This window comes from Patella vulgata, chromosome 9, assembly GCF_932274485.2.
Source record: "Patella vulgata chromosome 9, xgPatVulg1.2, whole genome shotgun sequence".
NCBI classification, from domain to species: Eukaryota; Metazoa; Mollusca; class Gastropoda; family Patellidae; genus Patella; species Patella vulgata.
Genome location: NC_065887.2, coordinates 12,140,543 through 12,162,734, shown reverse-complemented (window position 1 = coordinate 12,162,734; position 22,192 = coordinate 12,140,543). Strand labels below are relative to the sequence as shown.

The 22,192-nt window shown below is 36.2% G+C and overlaps 1 protein-coding gene across 1 annotated transcript in view; it reads left to right on the top strand.

Moving 5' to 3' along the window:
- Positions 1 to 216: 216 nt before the first annotated feature.
- LOC126832392 (uncharacterized) overlaps positions 217 to 22,192 on the top strand; it is a 33,779-nt gene continuing 11,803 nt past the window's right edge. The window contains exon 1 of the mRNA XM_050563151.2: positions 217 to 438. Coding sequence (XP_050419108.1) covers positions 384 to 438 — 55 coding nt within the window. The 5' untranslated portion in view covers positions 217 to 383. The remainder of the gene's footprint in view (positions 439 to 22,192) is intronic.

The following is a 22,192-nucleotide window of genomic DNA, read 5'->3' as shown; positions in this document are numbered from 1 at the left end:
AACCAATAATCTATTCTTTACAATATTAGCAGGTAAAGGAGTGCGTTTAAGAAAACTGACTGTGTATATAGAACTTGTGTTCTAACATGTAGACTGGATATGTATTCATAACTCACGACTAGCATATATACCACCGCTAAACGATCATACGGACCATACTCGTTCAAGCCCAGCCAATCAGAATGCCCCAATCGTTATCTCTGTCATCTACAGCAAATGGTCCTGTGTGGTGTTTAGTTAGCTTCATAGTATTAATACACGGGCCTCTTACTCCCGACACTTTATAACCGTGCTTCTCTTCGTCAAGGATCCCCTTTCTTATTAGTAGTTTGATAAACATACGAGGGGTGAGGATTCCTGTACCCCCATCCCTCCAAGGAACGATGACGACATGGTTGTGTTTAGCTGTTGGCTGGTGTATTGTGTCTTTAAGTAGAGGTAAGGCTTGCTTGCTTATTGATTCTGTAGCACTTGACTCGTCAAATAACGTAGGTTTTTGTATCAAAAGCGTCTTTATGCTTCATATACCCCGCCTTCAATAGAGCCGCTTTGTATCTAAACATTTTACGTCTTAAGCCTTTTATGTCGATTTTCCCCTATTCTGTTCAAGCTTTGTATGAATTTAGAAACTATTAACTTAGAGGGCAGTTCATCAATTCATCTGCGAACACTTATACCAACAAGTCAAGATGCTTTACAAATTGTTTATTAACAGGATCACCATAGAAATAATCTTGAGATTAAATTAAAACACTTTTCAAATAGTGCATTGCTTTGTTGAAAGTGTTGACATCCCATTTCATGAAATACCCTTTAGTAAATCAAGTTGTTGAAATTGGAGTTTGAAAAGATGTGATTTCAAAAGGTGGGGTATGTTATGAATAGTAATGGTGGCTAGGTAATCCGTGATATCAAAGGTGAACTAATATCAAGTTAATATTTATTGATAGGGATAATATTTGCCTAAATATTGTGTGTTTTGTTTAATAACATTAAATAGGTGTTTATTTTACATATAATAATTATATTAAAGTATCACTTGTGTGGGTAGCAATCTGCATCCACGGAACAGTAGTCCCGTGTTTTCAGGCTAATATTGTTCATGTCATTAAAACAAGACACGACATTGTAACAGTACTGTCATATTACATACAGCAACTTGTTCAATATCCGGCGACATTTCCAAATGTCCATTATTCCGGCGACAATTCCGTATAATATTATGATCATTATTCCGGCGACACTTCCAAATGGTCATTATTCTGGCGACATTTCCAAATGGGCATTATTCTGGCGACATTGCAAATGGTCATTATTCCGGCGACTATTCTACATACATGTATGTTCATTATTCCGGCGACACTTCCAAATCGTCATTATTCTGGCGATATTTCCAAATGATCATTATTCAAGCGACAATTAATAATTGACAATAACTGTATAGAATAAAAAGTATTCTGATGTATATTATGAACAACAAAACTCGTGTTTACATCTGTAGAATAACTAGCATTCTAACTGTTTAGGCTTCGATACTTGCAATATTCTTTAATAATACCGACTGTTTATTGCTATACAGCGTCACTAACTGTAAACAAACGTCCATTTATGAATTAGTCTTTTCAAACTCGGCTAAGTAAGAAGTAACGTAAGTTTCCTGATTTAAAGTATATTAAGATTCTAAAAAGATTTGTGCAACCGGAAAATGTAGATCATGTATAACACCATTTTGTTCGCCAAACTATGGAATCATTCGGAAGTGACTCTTGAAAATATAGATCTTCGTCAAAACCATTGTGTTCACCAACTGTGGAATTATTCGGAGTTGATTCTTGAAAATATAGATCTTGTACAAAACCATTTTGTTATCCTAACTGTGGAATCAATCATTATGGACAATGTGCAAATAAAGTATTTATCTCTGTCTATTTTTTAAATCTCAAGGATTGTGTATTGATAACCATTTGTAAATAATTTTCATCGTTAGCCCTATATAATATGTCCTACACTTTATGTTAACTAGGCAGACAAACATGCTGTATCACCGATAGATAGAGAGTTGGCTACAAATTTGATACTTTCCTCTCGTTTTTTTCGTGAAAATGAGTGAAATATTTTTGAACAGGAGCACACTCAATGCAAGGCACTTTGTGTAAGTATTTTGTTTTGTGAAAGGGGAGAACAGCGTATATTAAGTAGAAGAAGAATTGTAAATTCTTTACTTGGTTTTTAAAAAACCAAAATGAAAATAAACGAAACGAAATTTGAAAAGTGTTGACCATTAATTTGATTTGTATAGATGTTGGTTGGTTTTGAGAAATTGTCGAATTGGACGTTTCGAATCTGAAGGTTCCTAATAATGCGACTTACAGAACGGTCGATCAAATCCAAAATTAAAGCGACCATCTGCAGTATAAAATAAAACCTACGTAAAACCCTACGAATGAACGGACGAACGATTGTCCTTCAATTCAATTAAAGATGGATTATTCAAGAACTAAATCTGCCTATTGCAGGTCTTTCTTTGGGCCTTTAATGTTATATAAATTATTAATTAGACATTTATTAAAGCGACAAGACCATAATCGACTCTCGATAACATCGGATCTCGAGATATTCAACCGATTTATAAACGATTGATGGTTAATGATTTAATTAAAAAGTGGATAATCGAGACTTAGAAGTAATTTGATTGAAATTTTCAATATATTCCCTTTTCATTATCTATTTTCTTACTCTTCTAGCGAGAACTGTCAGCTCTTTATCTAAATCTTACATAATGTATCTTTAATATTACAATTTGACGATTAGGGTGTCACTTTACGAATGATATCTAGATAAGAGATGACAATAAGGACTAGAATAATAGTTTATATTGTAATAATGGTAATAACAATCAACATGTACTTATTAATCTATATACATATCATTGTCAAAATGTGAAAGATTAGAGATCAAGAGATCAGTTAATTACTTCATTACAATTAATTAATGCTTATATAAACAAATCAATGTACATATCCTAACTACATGTACATAGAGATATACCGTGATGTCTAATTGTTACATTTCCTCAAATCATAATTTACGGTTGCATTAAATCGCGTTAAAAACGCATGGAATATTAAATACAATTAATAGGGCCGTATGCTAGTATACACAATTGAATATATGTATTACCACGGACCTTATAATACAAGGTCCATGGTAAATACATAATCTTTGAATGACATTTAGCGATTGAACATAATTTAACAGAGGTGATATATGTATAGATTTATTAAGGACTACACACAAAATGATGACACAAATAAATGAATTATGTGATAGACATTTTGAGGACAACACGCACAAAATGATGACATAACTGAATATATGTGATTGATATTTATTGGGGACTACACACAAAATGATGACATGGATTATTTGATAGATATTTATTAATGACATCACACACAAAATGATGACATAAACGAATATATTTGATTGATTTTTATTGAGAACTACACACAGAATGATGACCAAAGGCCGTTCTAAGTGATATGTTCTTGTAAATATTGTGCCATCTTCAGACAATTTAGAACAGACTATTGTAAACATAAGAAAACACTTAACCTAATATATATTCTTTAGAAAAAAGTGTTAATTTCATTTATTAATTTACATAACGGCTACAAAATTGAAGTAAACTCGTTCAAATGCAACCAGCTTCAACCTCATGTGGCATTAGTTTGTACTCAGTTCATCCTTTTGTAATCAAAATACGTGTATACATTTTCAGCGAACAGACAGAAACGCTTCTGGACAGAAGTCGAAAAATACTTTTTTCATTAATATGTAAAGTCGACGCGAATATTGAATATGACATGTAAATAATTTCAAAGCTTTTCATGTTGGCTTTATTAATATTGACATTGTAATCCAGACATTAAAAGCTAGTAGTTAAAGAAGCGGGTTGGTTGTGTACTTTGTTTTTGTTTAAAAGTTTTTGGATATCTATGACTTGAAAAAAGGGATAGAGAGAGGAAATTATTTTGCACCGAGTAGCCTTGGGAGTCTATAGATGCGCTAATGGGGAAGGTGTTTTTAAAGCTAAGAGTTTAAGTGAAGCGGCCACGTTTTATGCTGATAGGACATCAACTTATATTAAATCAAAGCGTTTTGTGGCGCTTTGCCCTTGCTTTATGCTCGAGTTGCTTAAATCGTGTGGTCTTCAAAGGAGTAGGGCTAACAAGGGCGAGTAACTACCAACTGATGAACAAACCCCCGCTACCTCACTGTTTGTTTAAGGTGACTCTCTTTACTGTGTTCGGGGTTGCTTGTTTGTATACGGTTGTCGTAAAGTCAAAATGGAGCTACCGGTTTTTAGTGTTGGTCACGCGTCCAATCAATGCCTACATTTAATATTTTGTGTGTTGTTGATAAATTGTGAATGTGCTCAAAATTTTTTTTAACACCCTCCCTCTCTCGACTTAAAATAGATTTCTTTTTTTGGATCGAATTCTTGTACTGAAGCAGGTCACATAACTAGGTCCGCTTGAACATTGAGGCCCTTATAAATGACGAGCATTATAATGGTGTTAAAGCTAATCACTGTATTTAAACTCTCAAACTCGTGGAATTATTTATGTTTTAAAATACGTCTTTATAAATAAGGCCAGACAAGAAGAGTTTCTAGTCGTTCGGATGGGGTCAAAAACCGAGGTCCCATGTGCACGTAAAAGAACCCTTCGAACTAATAAATTCCATTTCATGATCAAAAATCCCGAGTCTTGTCTAACATCTACTTGAACTATTTAAATTTGTTTTTCATTTTAAAAATCCAGTCTGTATCTTTTTAATGGATCGGTGAAATGATCTCAAAATTTTCACACGAACTAATTGTATAGTAATGTCAGAAATGAGCCATATTTGTCTTTGAGCATCGTCAAATCATGGACACCTCTTTAAGAAAATGTAAGTTGATGCGATTTATCGTCTGTATCTCGGTAATGGATCGCCGGATTAACCTCAAATTCTGCTCATTATCTAATTATTCAGTAAAATCGGAAATCAGGTTTTTTAAGACCATGAAACCCCTTTACACCGTGGTGTGTTTATAGGCAAGATCTTAATGACGTGACTTATTGTTTAGAATACCTGGGTCCACATCTCGGTAATTGACCCACATAAACACCCCAAATTATGAAAACGATGTAATACATAGTTAAATCACTTATCATTACCAATCCGTGTTTTAATCAGATGACTACATACCGACCACGATTTCTAGATCAAATCAAATCAAATTTAATGGGATTTAATTCCTACTTTTCGGCACTGAATGGGCTAATGGAGACAGAAATACGCCATACAATGTGCTATGAGGGAAATTTTGCCCGGACAGCGGCGCTACGGCCTCCTTTTTACGTCCCATCTGACCGATATATCTCCCCCCTCCGCCAGACCCTCCGTCCTGCACCTCTGACAAGGGGCGACCACGTCGGAAACTCCTGTAGAACTTGGTCGGTCAACACCGAGCTCGAACACGGGACCTCGACTTGTTACTCGTCGAGTCACCGCGGTTCCCGCCCGTCTAGATGAAGGACCCCTCTTTGAGTAGTTGTATATAAGTGGTTATTGGTGAGGTTATTTGTTTACATATATAGATATTAAGGTAGTATCAATAAATCATCGTGTACGGTCCCACATTCTACCTATATCTCTCTCTCTCTATATATATATATATAGCATGTAAGTAAACATATATCTTTCTTAATATATCATGTTTAGCTACATAGAATAAATCTTGATTTTGGCTTGAAAGACGCTATGTGAACCTAGAGCTCGAACAGGGGAAATTGATAGGCTTGAAGCTTCGTCGTCTGAAAATATAAACCAAATATGAGTTATTCTTTTATAACCACCGATTCGGCGGCTGAGATTAAAAGAAATTCCTCGACGCCATATCGCACAACTCGGGTCTTTACCCTAACGTCGCCCCCGGGGCAATCAGGTCTTGTCGATCGAAGATAAAAGGTATTACACATGATTATCCAGAAGAGAGATGAATCACTGATAGGCATGGCAGACATATTGTTCATAGGAAACCAATATTCATTAACAACAACCAAAAATTCTCTTAGAACCGAAAAGAGCAAATTTTTAGAATTCTAATAAAAAAAAACTAATAAGTAAAGTAAAACTATCGCTAGATGGCAACTCACAGATAATGACTTTATTCTGCAACGAAAGAAGGGTCCGTCTAACGAGGCAGCACATGCCTATCCTTCATCGAACACCTTATACCACTCCTGATTTAAATGGAACGTTTATATTTATTGGGGCTTTACGTTTTGTATTAATTTCACAGTTTCGTTGTCTATCACTTTCAAACTAGAAATATCTTGCGAATATAAAATAGAATTGCAAGAATTTTGATACTTTTGGTAAAAAAATGTTGCCTGAGATTCGTGACTTTTAGAATTGCAGAATACTGGCTCATAAATCCTTCTCTAGGGTGCCGATGTTCTATGGGATTTTTTTAAAAAAAAGACTAAACGTTAGATGGCTTCTGTGATAAGCTGTATGGCTTATAGAGAAATTCTTTCAATTTTACTCCAAGCCGTCACATCTCGTCAGATCCCGTCAAGATAGATTTTACACGCTACGCTTAGCCCCCAAATTGGAGAAAATTACAGAACTGAAATGACCCCCTAGTTCTTTTCAAGCGATTAAGGGGTTTTGTGTCTGACGTCGTAAACTAGCGATTCGTACAGCTACCAAGCTTATAATTCTCGTTTAATAACGCTGATTAGCGAGATAAAAATCAACCTTCGGAGTTCAAGCCTTTGTTTCGTATTAAAAGCAGACGTGAATCTTTGTAGAGAATCTGTCTGTTTCATTATGTGGATGTTATAGCGGACGATATTTAGAGTGACAGGCCAGAAAATCAGAATAACAAGCACATATAAAACGCTCTCTTAACTGACTACGCTTTAATAAAGTCAGCGCCGTAATTTTCGTATTTATTGTGAAAACGTGGAGAGATATATAAATTATAAATACCTTATTACATACTCATATAGATAAGACATCTGAAATATTTTAATCATACCCAATTAAATTGAGATTTTAACATTTTTATCACACGCACACATCTGTGGGAAAATCACAAAATGACGTTTTATTAAGAAACAGTGGTAGAAAAAACACATGAGGCTATTGATTTCCATTTGTTTTCATTATAAAAGAGACACATGTGTTCAAGACCTTTAAAAAAATAAGCTGTATATGAATAAGCAAAATAGATTCGTTGATTGGAGCCGCAGCTTCGTATCTGCATTCACGCAACACCACCTTAAATCAACAAATAAACAGGAAAGAGGAAGAATGGTAGCTTCTGGGTGGATGAATGTTTTCAAAAGTTTGATAGACAAACAAGAATTTAAATTGTTACGAGTTTAAATACCTCGACGCACGAACCATTAAAAACTCTGTTAAGAATATGCATGTGTATTGACTCTCAGTTCAGATTCAGAGATCATCCAAAATAAACAGGAATTTTCATGTATCCGCGTGTTTTCGTATATCAACACGCGCCCTCTATAAGAGTATCAATTACCCCCCATTAAACAATTAAACAACATAGCCTCTAAAATAACATCTAATTAAAAAGTCTAAATAACACCGTATCTGTTATTTTATGTAATAACCCTTCCTACTTAACGTTATATACTCTTGATAGTATAAAAACCTCACTAATCACTTGTTATGCTACATATCAAACAAACACGACCCCTTGTTTAGATTCCAAATATACTGGATAACACCATCTATTAGTTGACTCGGTTATCAAAACATATCATCTTATGCTCAGGTGTCGAATTTAACGGTATTCATTAATCAGTTTGCATGCCTGTTTTTTTTTTTCATAGATATGTGTTTGTCATCTTAGTGAAAAAGATACCAGTTTTTTTTATGTAAAAGAACACAAGTTATGTTAATGCATAATGTTTTATCAATAAAACCTAAGATTTAAGGAGATCGGCTAGTTTAACAGTTTTCATGGAAGAATGTTTTCCAAAGTATAATACAAAATTAAAAACCGGCGAATCAATAATATTAACTGAAATGTTTGACTAATACAATGCTTTAATTTAAAACTATATGGATACTGCGCATCATTCTGTATTGCTGTTGTGTATCTAAAAGGGCAGGAGGTTGGTTGCCGAATGGTTTAATGCGTGCGCGTTGGATCAGAAGGTCTGTCATTGAGTCAAGTGGCACGGTTTCGATTCTCTGCTTGTACGTGACAAGGAGTAGGGTCTCCTGTCCAACCTTGTGGGTTTTCTCTGGGTCCACCGGTTTCCTCAGACTACTAAGGACCCCTCCGCGCGAGCGAATTTTTGAAACAAAATTAACCATGTGTTAGTATGTTAGTCCCGAAATAATCTAGTTTGTGTCGAGTGGACGTTAAACTCCCCCCCTCTCTCTCTCTATCTCTCTCTCTATCTCTCTCTCTCTCTCAAATGGGTTTTTATACTGAAAACGTTCTATGTTGCTATTGTGCATCGTTTTTATATTGAAAACGTTCTGTATTTCTTTTGTGTTTCTACTAAGGGTTTTTGTGTTTAAAACCGTGTGTTTGGCTACTGTGTTTCTAATAATACTGTGTTTGCTATTATGTATGTTATAAGGGTTTTTATGTTGTTATTGTGTATCTCAAACACGGTGTGTCGGTGCTACTGTGTTATAACCATGTGTTCTAAGTCTATCGATATGTAATTTGTTAGAGTTGAGTTAACAGTTTTAACACTAAAATATGTCTTTATTGGCAATGATTTAAAGCGCGGCAGGACTGTGATAGGTTTCGACTGTTTGTTTTATCACCGGGTTAATATGGCGCTACAAGCGTTCTAAATCCTCATACAAATTGACATTATAGGCTTTTTTCAGCCAGTCATCTTCTCACATCCCACCATAAACATGTGTTTTGTTCCTGGTTGTTTGTGCTTTTGATGTGTTCTGTGCAACTTAATGTCTAGCAGTGTGCCATCGATCAATGAAACATCATTTTCGTAATCTATGAAATTATGGATATCGTTGGGCATACAGATGGGCTCAAAACTCCTTACTACTGTTGTCTGTGGTGCAGGACGGAGGATCTGACAAGGACAGCTGTCTAATCGTTCGGATGGGACGAGAAACCAACGTCCCTGGACACACTGGCCTGCACGTAAAAGATCGATCCGTTGGTAATTGGAATTCGATATACAGTGAGCTATGAGGGAAATTTTGCCCTGACAGATGCGCTATGACCCACTCTTATATCGAATTAAAACTTCCAAGGGTTCTTTTACGTGCACGCCAATGTGTAAACAGGACCTCGAATTTTCGTCCCACACGAACGACTGGCATCTATTAAAGACCAACACACTTTAAATATCCCGTTTTCCTTCAACAACTGACGCAGCGACATAACCCGACATTCCTCTCTATAAGACTGTATGCCTTTTGGTGGTGTATAGAACCGTAAGCTGGTCCTTCAAGAACATGTAAACTTTCCTCTCTATAAGACTGTATGCCGTTGGTGGTGTATAGAACCGTAAGCTAGTCCTTCAAGAACATGTAAACTTAATCTGGACAATATGCGAAATGTTAAACATTCAAACTTGACGTATATCACCAACGAATTTCATTTCGTTTCGTAAAATATCCATCTCACTTCTGACGCCAGTGAATAAAAGTTGAAAGGCAGGTTTTAAATTCTAAATGGCTGTACTTGTTCAGAAACGAATCTGGGCTTGTATTTGCCATAGCTATATTCTCTATAGACTACCTGTTTGTGTGTATAACATATGATATTATGTGTAGACTCGGCGTGTATTATTTGTATTATGTATTTGTGGCGATCGGTGCCAGTCAGTCTGGCTGATCCCTGATTATTTTATTATGATATCAGATTTACACTAGAATCGGTAAAACAATATCGTAATTCACCCTAATCACCGAGTTATCCCCAATTTACTCGAATATAATCACTGGTTTATGCTGGAGCCAGGTTGCCATTTATGTAGTTGAAAGATAAACTATACAGTCGTTCAATATTGAGCTCCCGTTCCATATTATTTATTACTATATCCGCGTATCTGATTGCCTGGGCTTATAATCAATATGGTCTAGTCGATTTGTAGCATTATTATATACATGATCGCTTGATTTATAGCGCTGTAAAATTTTCTTGTCTTATATCATGTGGCGTCGACCGACTTAATTTGATTGACTTTAAATATTTTTGTGTTCGTTTAATTTCTTAAGATTAGGCTATTTTCGTTGAAATTTCTTGAATGTGATATAATTTTATTTAAGATACCCATTACGCTCCTAATTTGAATAACTTTGTTTTGCATGTAAGAGAATGTATTGGTGTTAAATTTCATATTTAATATAAGTCTTTAAGTGGAACATAACCCATAAACAAATATTGTCTAATGTATATTATCAAATTACAATAAACCGACCCCATAACAAATAAAGGAGGGGTGGATGGTTAATACAAACATCCCGCCGGTTCGGTTAAAACTGTGACGACATACCCATCGTTTGGATGACATATTTTACAGTATAGTATAGTAACTCATTTGAAAGACGTATCTACCCCAGGTACCCCGATGAGAACTGACCCATTTCCCTACGGCCTTACACTGTCAACCACACGACGTTCATTTACTTTAGACTATAAATATTATACGAAATTAACCGGGTTTTAGTATCAGGCGCGACAAAAGGCTAACTTTAAAATTATATTAAACATTGTTAACAATAACACCAGGTTTATGACTATGGAAAAATTGTTGACTTAGCCGAGAACATGCTGAGTTAAAATTGAAAACACGCCGAGTGGGAATTGACAATTACCCCCAGCCTTTGTTCGAGTAAATGTATCCATTTATTTATTAGTACTGAAGTATGCAGATTTCCGACTTATCTCCACATCTAAGAAGATGTCGATCGCTAATTACGTTAATTAGATTAATGAAACTAGTTATTTATTTATTAAGTAATTAATTAATTATTTAATTACACATGGCTTATTAATAATGAATCATAACTTGGCATTTATTTCCCATACATCGAGTTTATGCTGCCGCCGTTATATTAAATAGAATTTTCTTCATTTTTTGTTCATCATTAATCTATTTAATTCATTATCGAGATTTTTTTTTATTCTCTAAGATCTGGCTGTGATTCTCACTAGCATTTTGTATCAATCATTCATGTGCCAATTTCTCAGTAATTCCATCATCATATTTCATTAATGCACGTCCCGTCCGGATAAAAAAAAAGTTGCGGCTTAAGATGATATCGGACACCTTTCCATTAGATCAATCATTTGTTCCGTCGTCCATTTCGCTAAAAAAATAAGAACAAAATTACACCGTGTTACGAGGATGGCCAAAGAGACATTCCATCGATAATAATAGTAATACTCAAAACAATTTACATTCCCACACCGTGCGATCTGGTTAAAATACAGATCTATATTTCCACTACATGTGTATATAAAGATCTGACCGGTTGTAGTGGAAGGTCGCGTCAGGGGTCATACGAGCGGCTTTTGACCCTATAACGTCAGGCATTTGATTAACCAATCAACGTTGATGTTTCTATTGGAATACCCACAGTTCCGTGCACCACACGCCAAGAACTCGTCGTAACAGACGGATTCTTTGGCTAATCCCTCACATCAACCAGAACGCGGGTTAAAAAACAACTTTTTCAGATCCTAGTGAAGTAAAGACAAGTAAAACGAAAGTTTGAACTATAAAAAAGCGAAACGAAATAGGATCTGTGTTTTAATCAGATTGAGCACCGTGGTCATTGTGATTAAATAGTGAATCATGTGTTTCCAGTGTGCAATAAAATGTTAAGTGAAACAGTCCATAAACAATTGGTTAGAAGTTGTATAAAGGGTGGGGGTAAAGCCTATAAAGAGTAGGCTTAATACTGGGACTCATCCACGACATCCGTGAACCAGGATGTTGGCTCGCTAACCTGGAGGTCCCGTGTTCGATCCCAGCGTTGGCCGAGAAAGTTCACCGGGATTTTCCGGGCGTGGTTCCCGCTTGTCAGTTGTGCAGGACAGGGGGCCTGGCAAGGGACAACGTATCGTAGTTCCGATAGGACGAAAAACCAAGGTCCCGTGTACACCTTGGCGTGCACGGAAAGGATCCTTTGGCAGTTGGAATTCGATATAACAGTAGGCCGTAGTCACCTGTCCGGGCAAAATGTCCCACATAGCACACTGTAGCGCCTATGGCGTATGCACGTCTTCATTAGCCCAACCGGAGCAGAACAGTAGGACGTTAAACTCCATTTCATTTCATTTCCACGGCATCTGTCACTACGATGTAATTCTGAGGAATCGTATAAGGGAAGTGTGGTCTAAAAAGAGCAAACACTATACTTATGTGGCTAATAAAGCCATAGTTTTGGCATTTACTTGAAATATAATCATAGAATATTTTTGAAGACAAGCATACTCTGCATCATGCATGATACAATTCACAACTTAAAACTTAATAGACAGATGCGCTTAGAAACACTTCACGTGTAATGAAGCGCTATATAAATCGAACAATAATAATAATAATAATAATAATTATTTTTAAATAAAATGAAAAATGATCGCAGGAAATCAGGATTCTGAAGTTGAAGAGACCAATTGTTGTAATAAGCTACACATTAATCGAATAATCGAATATCTGATATTTGACAAATTCTCATAGCTAACACAGTTTTCTTGTACGCTTGTATTTAATCCCGAATACCGTCACTTTAAAACGTATCGCAAATCTCGCGCGCATGACCTAACAAAACAGTCCCGCAGAATTTTGAATAGATAGATCAAATTAGCAATGCCAAGAAACTGCATTCACTGCGGAACAAATTGTTTTTATGAGCTCTCTTAAAAGACTCGTTGAAAGAAATCAGATTTAGAACATTTGGGTAGTTTAGAATGGAAATATGGCGGTGTTTTTCATCGCCTAGACTTCTTTGATGATATTTAGATTGTAACCATGAGGCCTGTCAATCTTGTTGATATTAAACGAGATCGCTCTGATAAAACAATTGTTTGGTAATTTAGGGAGAAGTGCTTTTTGTTTCCTATATGTCTATTTCCAGAATTAGCTTTGTAATTGTATCCTTAGTTCGCCATGTTTTCTTCTTTAGTCAGCCATTTACCATTCTTTATATAATTTATACGTATGGTTGAACGCCATTTTGTATGTCATTCTCTTCTGCTCACGAACCATTGACTATTTCTTTAGGAATCGAGTCATTTGTATATCCTCTTCTCTTGTTTTCCATATTTTCTATTTCTGCTATAAAAAGATATAAACAATGGCGTCATTTTGAAACTAACACGTACTTATATTTTATGTATTGCGGTCACGTGTAATTATAGAATGGGTTATTGTGCTCCGACATCGTCATTTCCGCCTGATTCCCATTGTAAATAGTTCGTTTATGTACCCGGTGAATATTGAAGTCAATCTAGCTGTTAGCAACCTAAATTCATCACAAGACAATGTCGCTGTCACAGATAACACCAGTGGAAAGTGGTATCGGATGTTTCGATGAGAGTTAGCATGCCTTGCTTCGTGCACTATGTACGTCAAATTCAACACAAGACGATACCCTTCTCACAGATATGGTTTCGGATGTTTCGAAGGGAGTAAGCATGTCTTACTACGTGTACTATATATAATATATGCTTCAAACCTGTACCTGAAGCATATGGGACAGTGATTTTCCGAGGATACGAAATGTTATGTCTTTGTACGTAAACCAAAAAGGGTTCTGGTTTTTAAAACATTTAGATTATTAATGATTTCTTATTGTAAGTATTTGAATCTGAGTCGCCAAAAAGGATTTTTCAATGATACAGTACAAATAGGATTTTTGAACGATTCAGCACAAATAGAATTTTTCAACGATTCAGCACAAATAGAATTTTTCAACGATACAGTACAAATAGGATTTTTCAACGATACAGTACAAATGCCCAACACAACATTAAACAAACAGTGCACGGTTACACGAATCCTAAAAGTCACAAGATGAATATCAAAGAGAGAGAGAGAGAGAGAGAGAGAGAGAGAGAAAGAAAGAAATAGGGTTTAACGTCATTTCGGGACTAACATATGGTTTAATTTTATTTCAATAATTCGCTTGCGCATAGGGGTCTTTAGCAGTGGGAGGAAACCGGAGGACCCGGAAAAAACCCACGAGGTTGGACAGGCGACCCTACTCCTTGTCATGTACAACCGGGGATTCGAAACCGAATATCAAAGAACTTTAAATCGACATATCGCTCCAGTTATACGTAGTGAGGATTGTCTTGATTCCACTTCTCATTCGAGAATTTCACATAGCTTAACAAACTTTTTGTTGTACTTTTGCATCATAAAGCGTGAATACAAAACTGTTAGACATGTGAACCTGCCACAGATTAGTTACCAGGCAACCTATACTGTGGATCTCGCTATAATCTACCATATTTAATTAGCCCGAGTTCTAGTCAATCTATGCAATAAAAAAGAATAACTAATGACTAATGATAGACATTTTCACGCAAACTATATCCCTGATGACGGTGTTACCCGAGTATGTCATGTTGAGTTTTGTCGTTATGCTGTCATTTGTCAAATTATCGATGCTGAAGGCATTACAATTATGGGATAAGCTACCGTCATTTATATCGACACATACTGTTTGTGTAGTTGTATCGCCTAATAAAAACCGTTGCCAAACACCTAATTTCCGAAATGGTTTTATGGTCGTGTGTATATTTTACTTTTAGAAAGACAGAAATGTTGCTTATAACTCGCTCCACAAGTTCGGTAAAAGATTGGGAAGATAATGACGCCATTTTAAGTGTGTTTCCATAGTAACAGATATAAGAATGATATATGTGGGGTCTGCGATGACAGGCTGTGTTCAAGAATGCTAGTAAATGTTTGGTCTTATACTGACAAGTAACAAAACTAATCACACAAAAACATAAATACAAAAAATCCTTCTAAAAACATTCACACTCCTTGCTCTTAGCCTTTATACGTCTTCGGGCCATCTTTGCTGTTTAGCATATCTTAGCCCATTATCACGGAAACAGACAACTAAAAAAACTTTCTAACCCAATTTTGCGATAAGTTAAGAGAACAGAACAAAACTACATAAAAACAGGAATATGTAAATAAATAATATAAGAAAGTGAAAGGCTGTATAATTAACATACATAAATATTTTTGAGTTTGACAGTTTATATTAAGATATTAAACTTGCTGAGAGAATAAATAAATAAATAAGCCATTTTTATATTCTCAGCAAATTCATTACAAATATCCTGTAAATGATATGGCCATATTATAAGAACTGCGAGAAGGGATTTTTGCGTGGCCTGGGGAAATCCCCAGAATTACGGTTAGATTTGTGAAATATTTATAGAGATCTTAGCTTCTAGAAAATTTTAACCCTGTAACTGATGACCATATTTTTTAGCCATGTTGGGAGCACTTTGCCGTGCCCCAGCGGTGAACGCTCTGGCTATTTCTTTTTTACTTGCATGGACGCCCACTACAAGTCTGAAGTGGGGGCAGAGGTTTTGTAACTAATGACCTCGCTCGTTGTTTGGTGATAACCTCATGGACTACAAGGAACATGTGTCTCGTTCGAGAAGGGTAGAAAGAATGAGGTGCTTTCGCGTACTTTGTTGTTGATGTAAAATACCGCTTGTCACGTGGAATTTTCTTCCTCGCAATGTAGGCCTACACTTAACCCAGGCCGCTCCGGGGCTCATAAGAATATCAAAGTTCAAAATTGAAATGGGCAGTTATACATGATTTTTTTTTATTGTTCCTTTGAAGCTTATATAAGTACGTATGTACAAACGTTTTCGCTTTATCGCAATCTGCTAGTGAATCCTCTAGATATGACTAGTGTTGGAAAGGAGGGGGGGGGGCGAAAAAAGTCTCGCCCAAGCACACTTTTTTCAGGGCCCTGACTTCACCACAATAGATAAATATAACTGAATGTTAGGGTCTCAACATACAGATGTCTTAAAACTAGGTTTTAGTGGTTTTAACGGTATATAATAATCTATAACTAATCGTTCGCTACGTAGGCCTACGTTTGTTCAGTATTATGATCGTAGGAGAAATCGTATTTTTCTTTGATGATCTGGAACGGCAAATAAAATGTCAGGTCGTGACCCTTGGTTCGGGTATGGAAATAATAATTACCGTATTAAAATATTTGAACACCGGGTTGAAGACATGATGGGAATCGTCGTAATCTCTTTCATAGCCGTTTACACCAAACATATACCATTTGATGCTGTCTTAAATATGGCCATAATGGCCGTCGAGGGTCGTCAGGTCAAAGTTTATTTGGTAGTTTTAATACGATATCTAGTGAATATTAAAGTAGCCAAGTCTCTAACTCATTATCATCCAAAGACTTCGAAATTGAAAACACGATTTATTTGTCAATTTAAATCAAACGGTGACGCCATATTCTTATATAACCAGAATATTCTTATACAACCAGACGCTAGAGATTGCCATTTGATTGAGACTTCTGGCGTATTTCGCCGAACATAACTGATTATAGTAAAAACCAAAACGATTGAATGTAAATCAGTTTAGATTCATATTGCATGTACATTATTATATTCGTTGCGACCCATTTGTGTCAATTTAGCTCCTTTAACATAGTTTGCATGCTATTAAATATCGAGAAGCCATGGTGGGAACATCGTAATCTCTTTCATACCATTTTACACCAAACATATACCATTTGATCTCGTCTTAAATTTTACCATAATGGCCGTCGAGGGGTCACCCTGTCAAAGTTATTTGGTAGCTTTAATGTGATATCTCGTGAATATAAACATAGGCTTGTATGTTATTAAATATTGAGACCATTCCTTTGGGGTTGTATTTAAGAAGTATTTAAACATTTATAGGCCACCTTTGATTAATAAACTCCGGTAGATTTTGAACCCTTGGATCGTCAAAACAGTTTTAATAAACAGAAAGAAAACGTTAGTTTAGGAAGACATCAACACGACGTGAAGATCATGACTACCTAAAATAATTAAAGTCTACCAGTTTGAACTTTCCATTTTCAAGAGGTCAATAGATACACTATGAAATTATCGGGTAAATTATCGTGGCAGGGAGTATCTGGTGCATTTGCAAATAATATCTATACAGTCTGACCAAAGCTACAAGATATGGCAGGTGTCGTACAGAGACATGCTTACTCTTCGTTAAATACATTTTCTCACTCCATGCGTCAAATAAAGACGGGGCCGCGGTGACTTAGTGGGTAAGACGTTGGCTCGCTCACCTGGAGTTCCCGTGTTTAATCCTGGAGTTGGCCGAGAAAGTTCATCGTGAATTTCCGGCGTGGTTCCTCTTGTCAGTGTTGCAGGACGGATTGCCTGGCGAGGTATAACGTATAGTCGTTCGGATGGGACGAAAAAACGAGATCCAACCTTTACAATATTGTAGTTTGCAAGGGATTAAAAGAGTGTAAAATAAAATTTAAAGGGGCATTAGGTAAGATTAGACAAAATAGCTGAAGTTCTCGCTATAATAGTTAAAAAATAGTTAATGAAAACAGAATATGCTGACAATTTCATCAGTCAAATTGCTTCACACTGAACCAAGGTATTAGCGATTCAATTTTAGACTAGCCTCGATCGTCATTACTACCGTTGGTACTATAATAAACAAAGTCTCGAATATCCAGTTTTACGTTATATAATCCATCAGAAAACGTATTAACATCCACTAAATATCACAGGCTAAGGCGGCATCGAGAGTTGATTATGGTCTTGAGTCTAATTAATAATTTAGATAACATTTCGGGCCTAAAGAAAGACCTGCAATAGGCAGATTTAACTCTTGCATAATGCCTGTTTAATTTCAAATAAATAAAATAAAAACATTTGTAAAAATAGGCCTATATACCTACACCTGTTCAGCAAACAAACACAGGTATCAAACAGTGTTCCTCAAAATTACATCTAATTTCATGTCTGTTTCAAAATTGTTACCTGAACTGAATTTGACAGTTAACCTAGCTACGTCAAAAAAATAACAAAAGTCGCTCTCTTTGTTTAAAATAAACACGTGAACAATTTTGTTAGTTGAGGGGTAAGCGATATGCTAGCAATGGTGGGGTACTGTATTTAAATGAGTGATGGCTAGAGATCAGATTACACGGCTTGTCAATCAAGAACCTTACAAACAATACAATGGTTGAATTCAACCTATCCCCGGTTCCCTATCATTATATCATATACTCTTACATATTTATATTATTTGTGTAGAGAATAACTATCATCTACTACATCGCGCCGAGGACAATATATAAAGATAAATAACTACCCCTGTGACAACTACTGGCAAAATGTTTTTAAGTTGTATTGGAAATGGAAATGAAATGGGGGTTTAACGTCCTACTGCACCGTCTATGAAGACGGGCATACGCATGCGCGCTGTAAGGAAATTTTTCCCCGGATAGCGGTGTTTCCAACTGCTCTTATTCGAAATCCAACTGTCAGTGGTTCTTTTACGTTCACGCCAAGGAGTACACAGGTACACTTCATCTTTTTGTCTGATCCAAAGGGACTAGACGTCTTTCTTTGCCAAGTCCTGTACCATTGACAAGGGGGTACCAGGCTGCAAAATCCCAAGAAACTTTCTCGGACCAACACCATGATTGAACCCGGGACATACTGGTTAGAGAGCCAATGCCATACTCGCTGAACCACCGCGGCCTTAAGTTGTTTTGGAAAAACTACTGATTTTGGATTGTATGCGTACCTGATGACACAGTCTTACAAAAATCCTAATTCATGGTATCGTGCAAGAGTCAATATTAAACCATGTGTTAGTACCGAAATGAGCTAGTTTGTGTCGAGTGGACGTTAAACCCAATCTCTCTCTCTCTCTCTCTCTGTATAGTATATACTATTGGGTTGTCGAATTATCAGTAGCTGTCTGAAGTATGCGTTTGGTTCAATGAAGTTTGACAGGTCTTAAGACGGGCTGAATTAACGCCAGTATTACTCTTGATATGTTTCAAATTATATGGATAAGTGGTAGCGTCGAACAGTCTAGGCGATTTTAAGCTTCTACTTAATATTGCCGTTCTGTTAGGTATTAATGCCTTCTTGTCATTAATTCCATCCTAGCAATTAAATCAGAGATAAATAGAGCCAACGTGTTCTCCCACATCGGCTATTTTATTAATCCATTTAAGAGATATTGATGAACTTGTTACAATAACAGTTTGTGACGCCGCCATGATTAAACGTTTCAATAGCTCCCGTGGTTATTGGAATGCTGTAGCACGATTTCTGCTAAATGGATTCAAATAAAGTAAAAACGGTTCCTATTGTTTTAAAGTGTTGTAATAAACTTGACGTCAACGATGAATTGTTTTCTGAAAACTGCTCAATCTATGTCGTCCAATTTCTCGTTGACTTTCCTGGAACGGTAAAAATGGTCGCAGGTGTTTATTATCGAATATATCAAAAAATAAATAAATAAATGCATAACGCGGTTGCTGGCTAAAAGCCTTCAATATGGGAAAATGCGCAATTAGACTCGATCACCCAGACCAACCACCCCACCGATGAATGCTTGAATGAATTCGTTCTCAGCTAAGATATATATCAGTTTATTAATGATCGCGACTACAAGAAATAAAATTCAAGATATTGCCGTTGATTGTATGGGATTGTAAATCTAAAACAGTATATTTCATAAATGATTGGACAGGGTGTTGTGTCATTTACTTTGTGGGGCCACGGTGGCTCAGTGAGTAAGGGATTGGCTCGCTAAACCAGGTCTCGGGTTCAATCTTGGTGTTGGCCGGGAAATTTCTCCTGAATTTTTCGATGTGGTTTTCCCTTATCAGCGGTGCAGGGAGGAGGGCCTGGCAATAACAGTTTGGGACGAAAACCCGACGTTCCGTGTACACGTTGATGTGCACGTTGGATTCGATTTAAGTGTAGGCCGTGGCGCCGCTGTCCGAGAATACTTTTCCTCATATAGCACACTGTATGACATTTGCCCGTCTTCATTAGTCCAGTCGAGGTAGAAAAGTAGGACGTTAAACCCTATTTCATTTAGTTTTTATACGCCCACATTGAAATGTGGTCGTATATTGTTGTCGCCCCCATCCGTCCGTCCGGCGTCCACAATTGCTTGTGGGCGCTTGGGAGGCTAAAGTTAATATCCGATTGCCTTTAAATTTATACACTGTGGGCGCATGTTTCGTTGCCTGGCAACCTATCTTTATTCAACTTAAAATAACACAGCTATCAACTGCATTTTGTTCTACTTATAAAATCAACACCCAGACGTCGATTATTGGTTGGCGTCCTTCAGATCTCACAGACGACACAATGTATGTAGTTATAATATCGTATTTATAAACATTTTAAAGGCGTATAAATAGTTATGATTATGACACGGGTTAGGTATATTATTCGACATTTCTGGCCCACAGACTCTCTGCCGACATGTTGCTATTTGATGTGAAGTCGAGGCTGCATATTATATAAAATTAAGTAACAGGCATATAATATAGTATTATTTGTTTATTTCTATCTATGAATGTGTATCGTTACCACCCCTGAAATATACAATTCGTCATGAATGTGTATGTCTGCCCCCCCCCCCTCCCTCCCTCCCCGATATATACAATTCGTCATCCTTGCGTCGAATTGAGAGTGTTTGGTTAACTTAAAATAATTAATAAAATTTAATTGAAAAAGCTTTTCTCCTACTTCTGATCGTTCTAACTATCGCAGCCTATGTTATTTTATTTATTAAAGATACATTATGTAAGATTTAGATAAAGAACTAGCCATTCCTTGCTATAATAGTTCGAAAGTTGATGATGTAAAATGAATAATTTGAAAATTTCATTCAAATTACTCTATTGCGAGCGAAGATATTAGCCTTTGAAGGTTTGACAGACGTGTGCAATAATTTCAACCACCGTACTGGTTGATCGAAGCTTAGTCTCGGTCCTCCATATTTGATTAAATCAAAGTATTACTGAAGCATTCTAATCTATTTAATATCGGAGAAATCTGATGCCTTGATTAAGGCCTGGATCAGTTAATTAATGTCTAATTAATACTTTAGAAAACATTTCAGGCCTTAAGAAAGACCTGCAGATTTAGCTCTTGCATAATGCATGTTTAATGAATTTACTTACCATCTTGAAATATACATTTCGTCATTTTTGCGTCGTATTCAGAGTATTTGGTTTTCTGAGGGCACATCCTTATCTACAATGTGTTAAAATAAAATTTAATTGAAACAGATTCTCTCACATCCGATCGTTCGAATTGTCGGTGTCTATGTTATTTTTATCAATGAATTTGTATAGTTAACACCATGAGATATACAATTCGCCATATTTGCGTCGAACTGAGAGTATTTGGTTATCTTGGGGCACATAATTGTCCCGTGCCTTTGTTATTTTGTTCAATGAATTTGTATAGTTGAAATGTTCAAAATTGCTATTTTTGTGTGTCGAATAAAGTAGTAAATAAATGGTTACAAAAAATGCAGTTGTCTTTGGGATTATTAATTATTTCTTTTTTTTCTTGGTGACTGACGTCTTTGTGCTTAAAATCTAGATCGAATAGCCGTGTTCTTTCTGAAAAAAAAATATATTGCAATAAACATTATTAATCGTTCAACCTTATTTATAATACAACCTAAAATAAACCCACACAGTTGGTGAGAATATTACGACCGACAATATTTTGTAATTTCAAGGCGTGATATTTTAACGGGATTAAAAAATAAATAGACTGTTCGTTCATGTGACATCATGGATTTGAGTAATTTAATCTGTGAAAGAGGTGGTTGTTCAAACTAACAATCAGGATATGATACTGTGTTCGTTTTAAACTTAAAAAATAAATAGTTTTTATCGTATGATTCAGTGTAATACATGATTGTGTAAGAAAAGAAAAGAAAAGAAATGAAATGAATTAGGGTTTAACATCCTACTGTTCTTTTCCAAACCGGGCTACAGTGTGCTACGAGGGAGTGCGCTATGGTCGAGAAGGTTTCCCCTTGTCAGTGGTGCAGGACGGAGGGCCTGA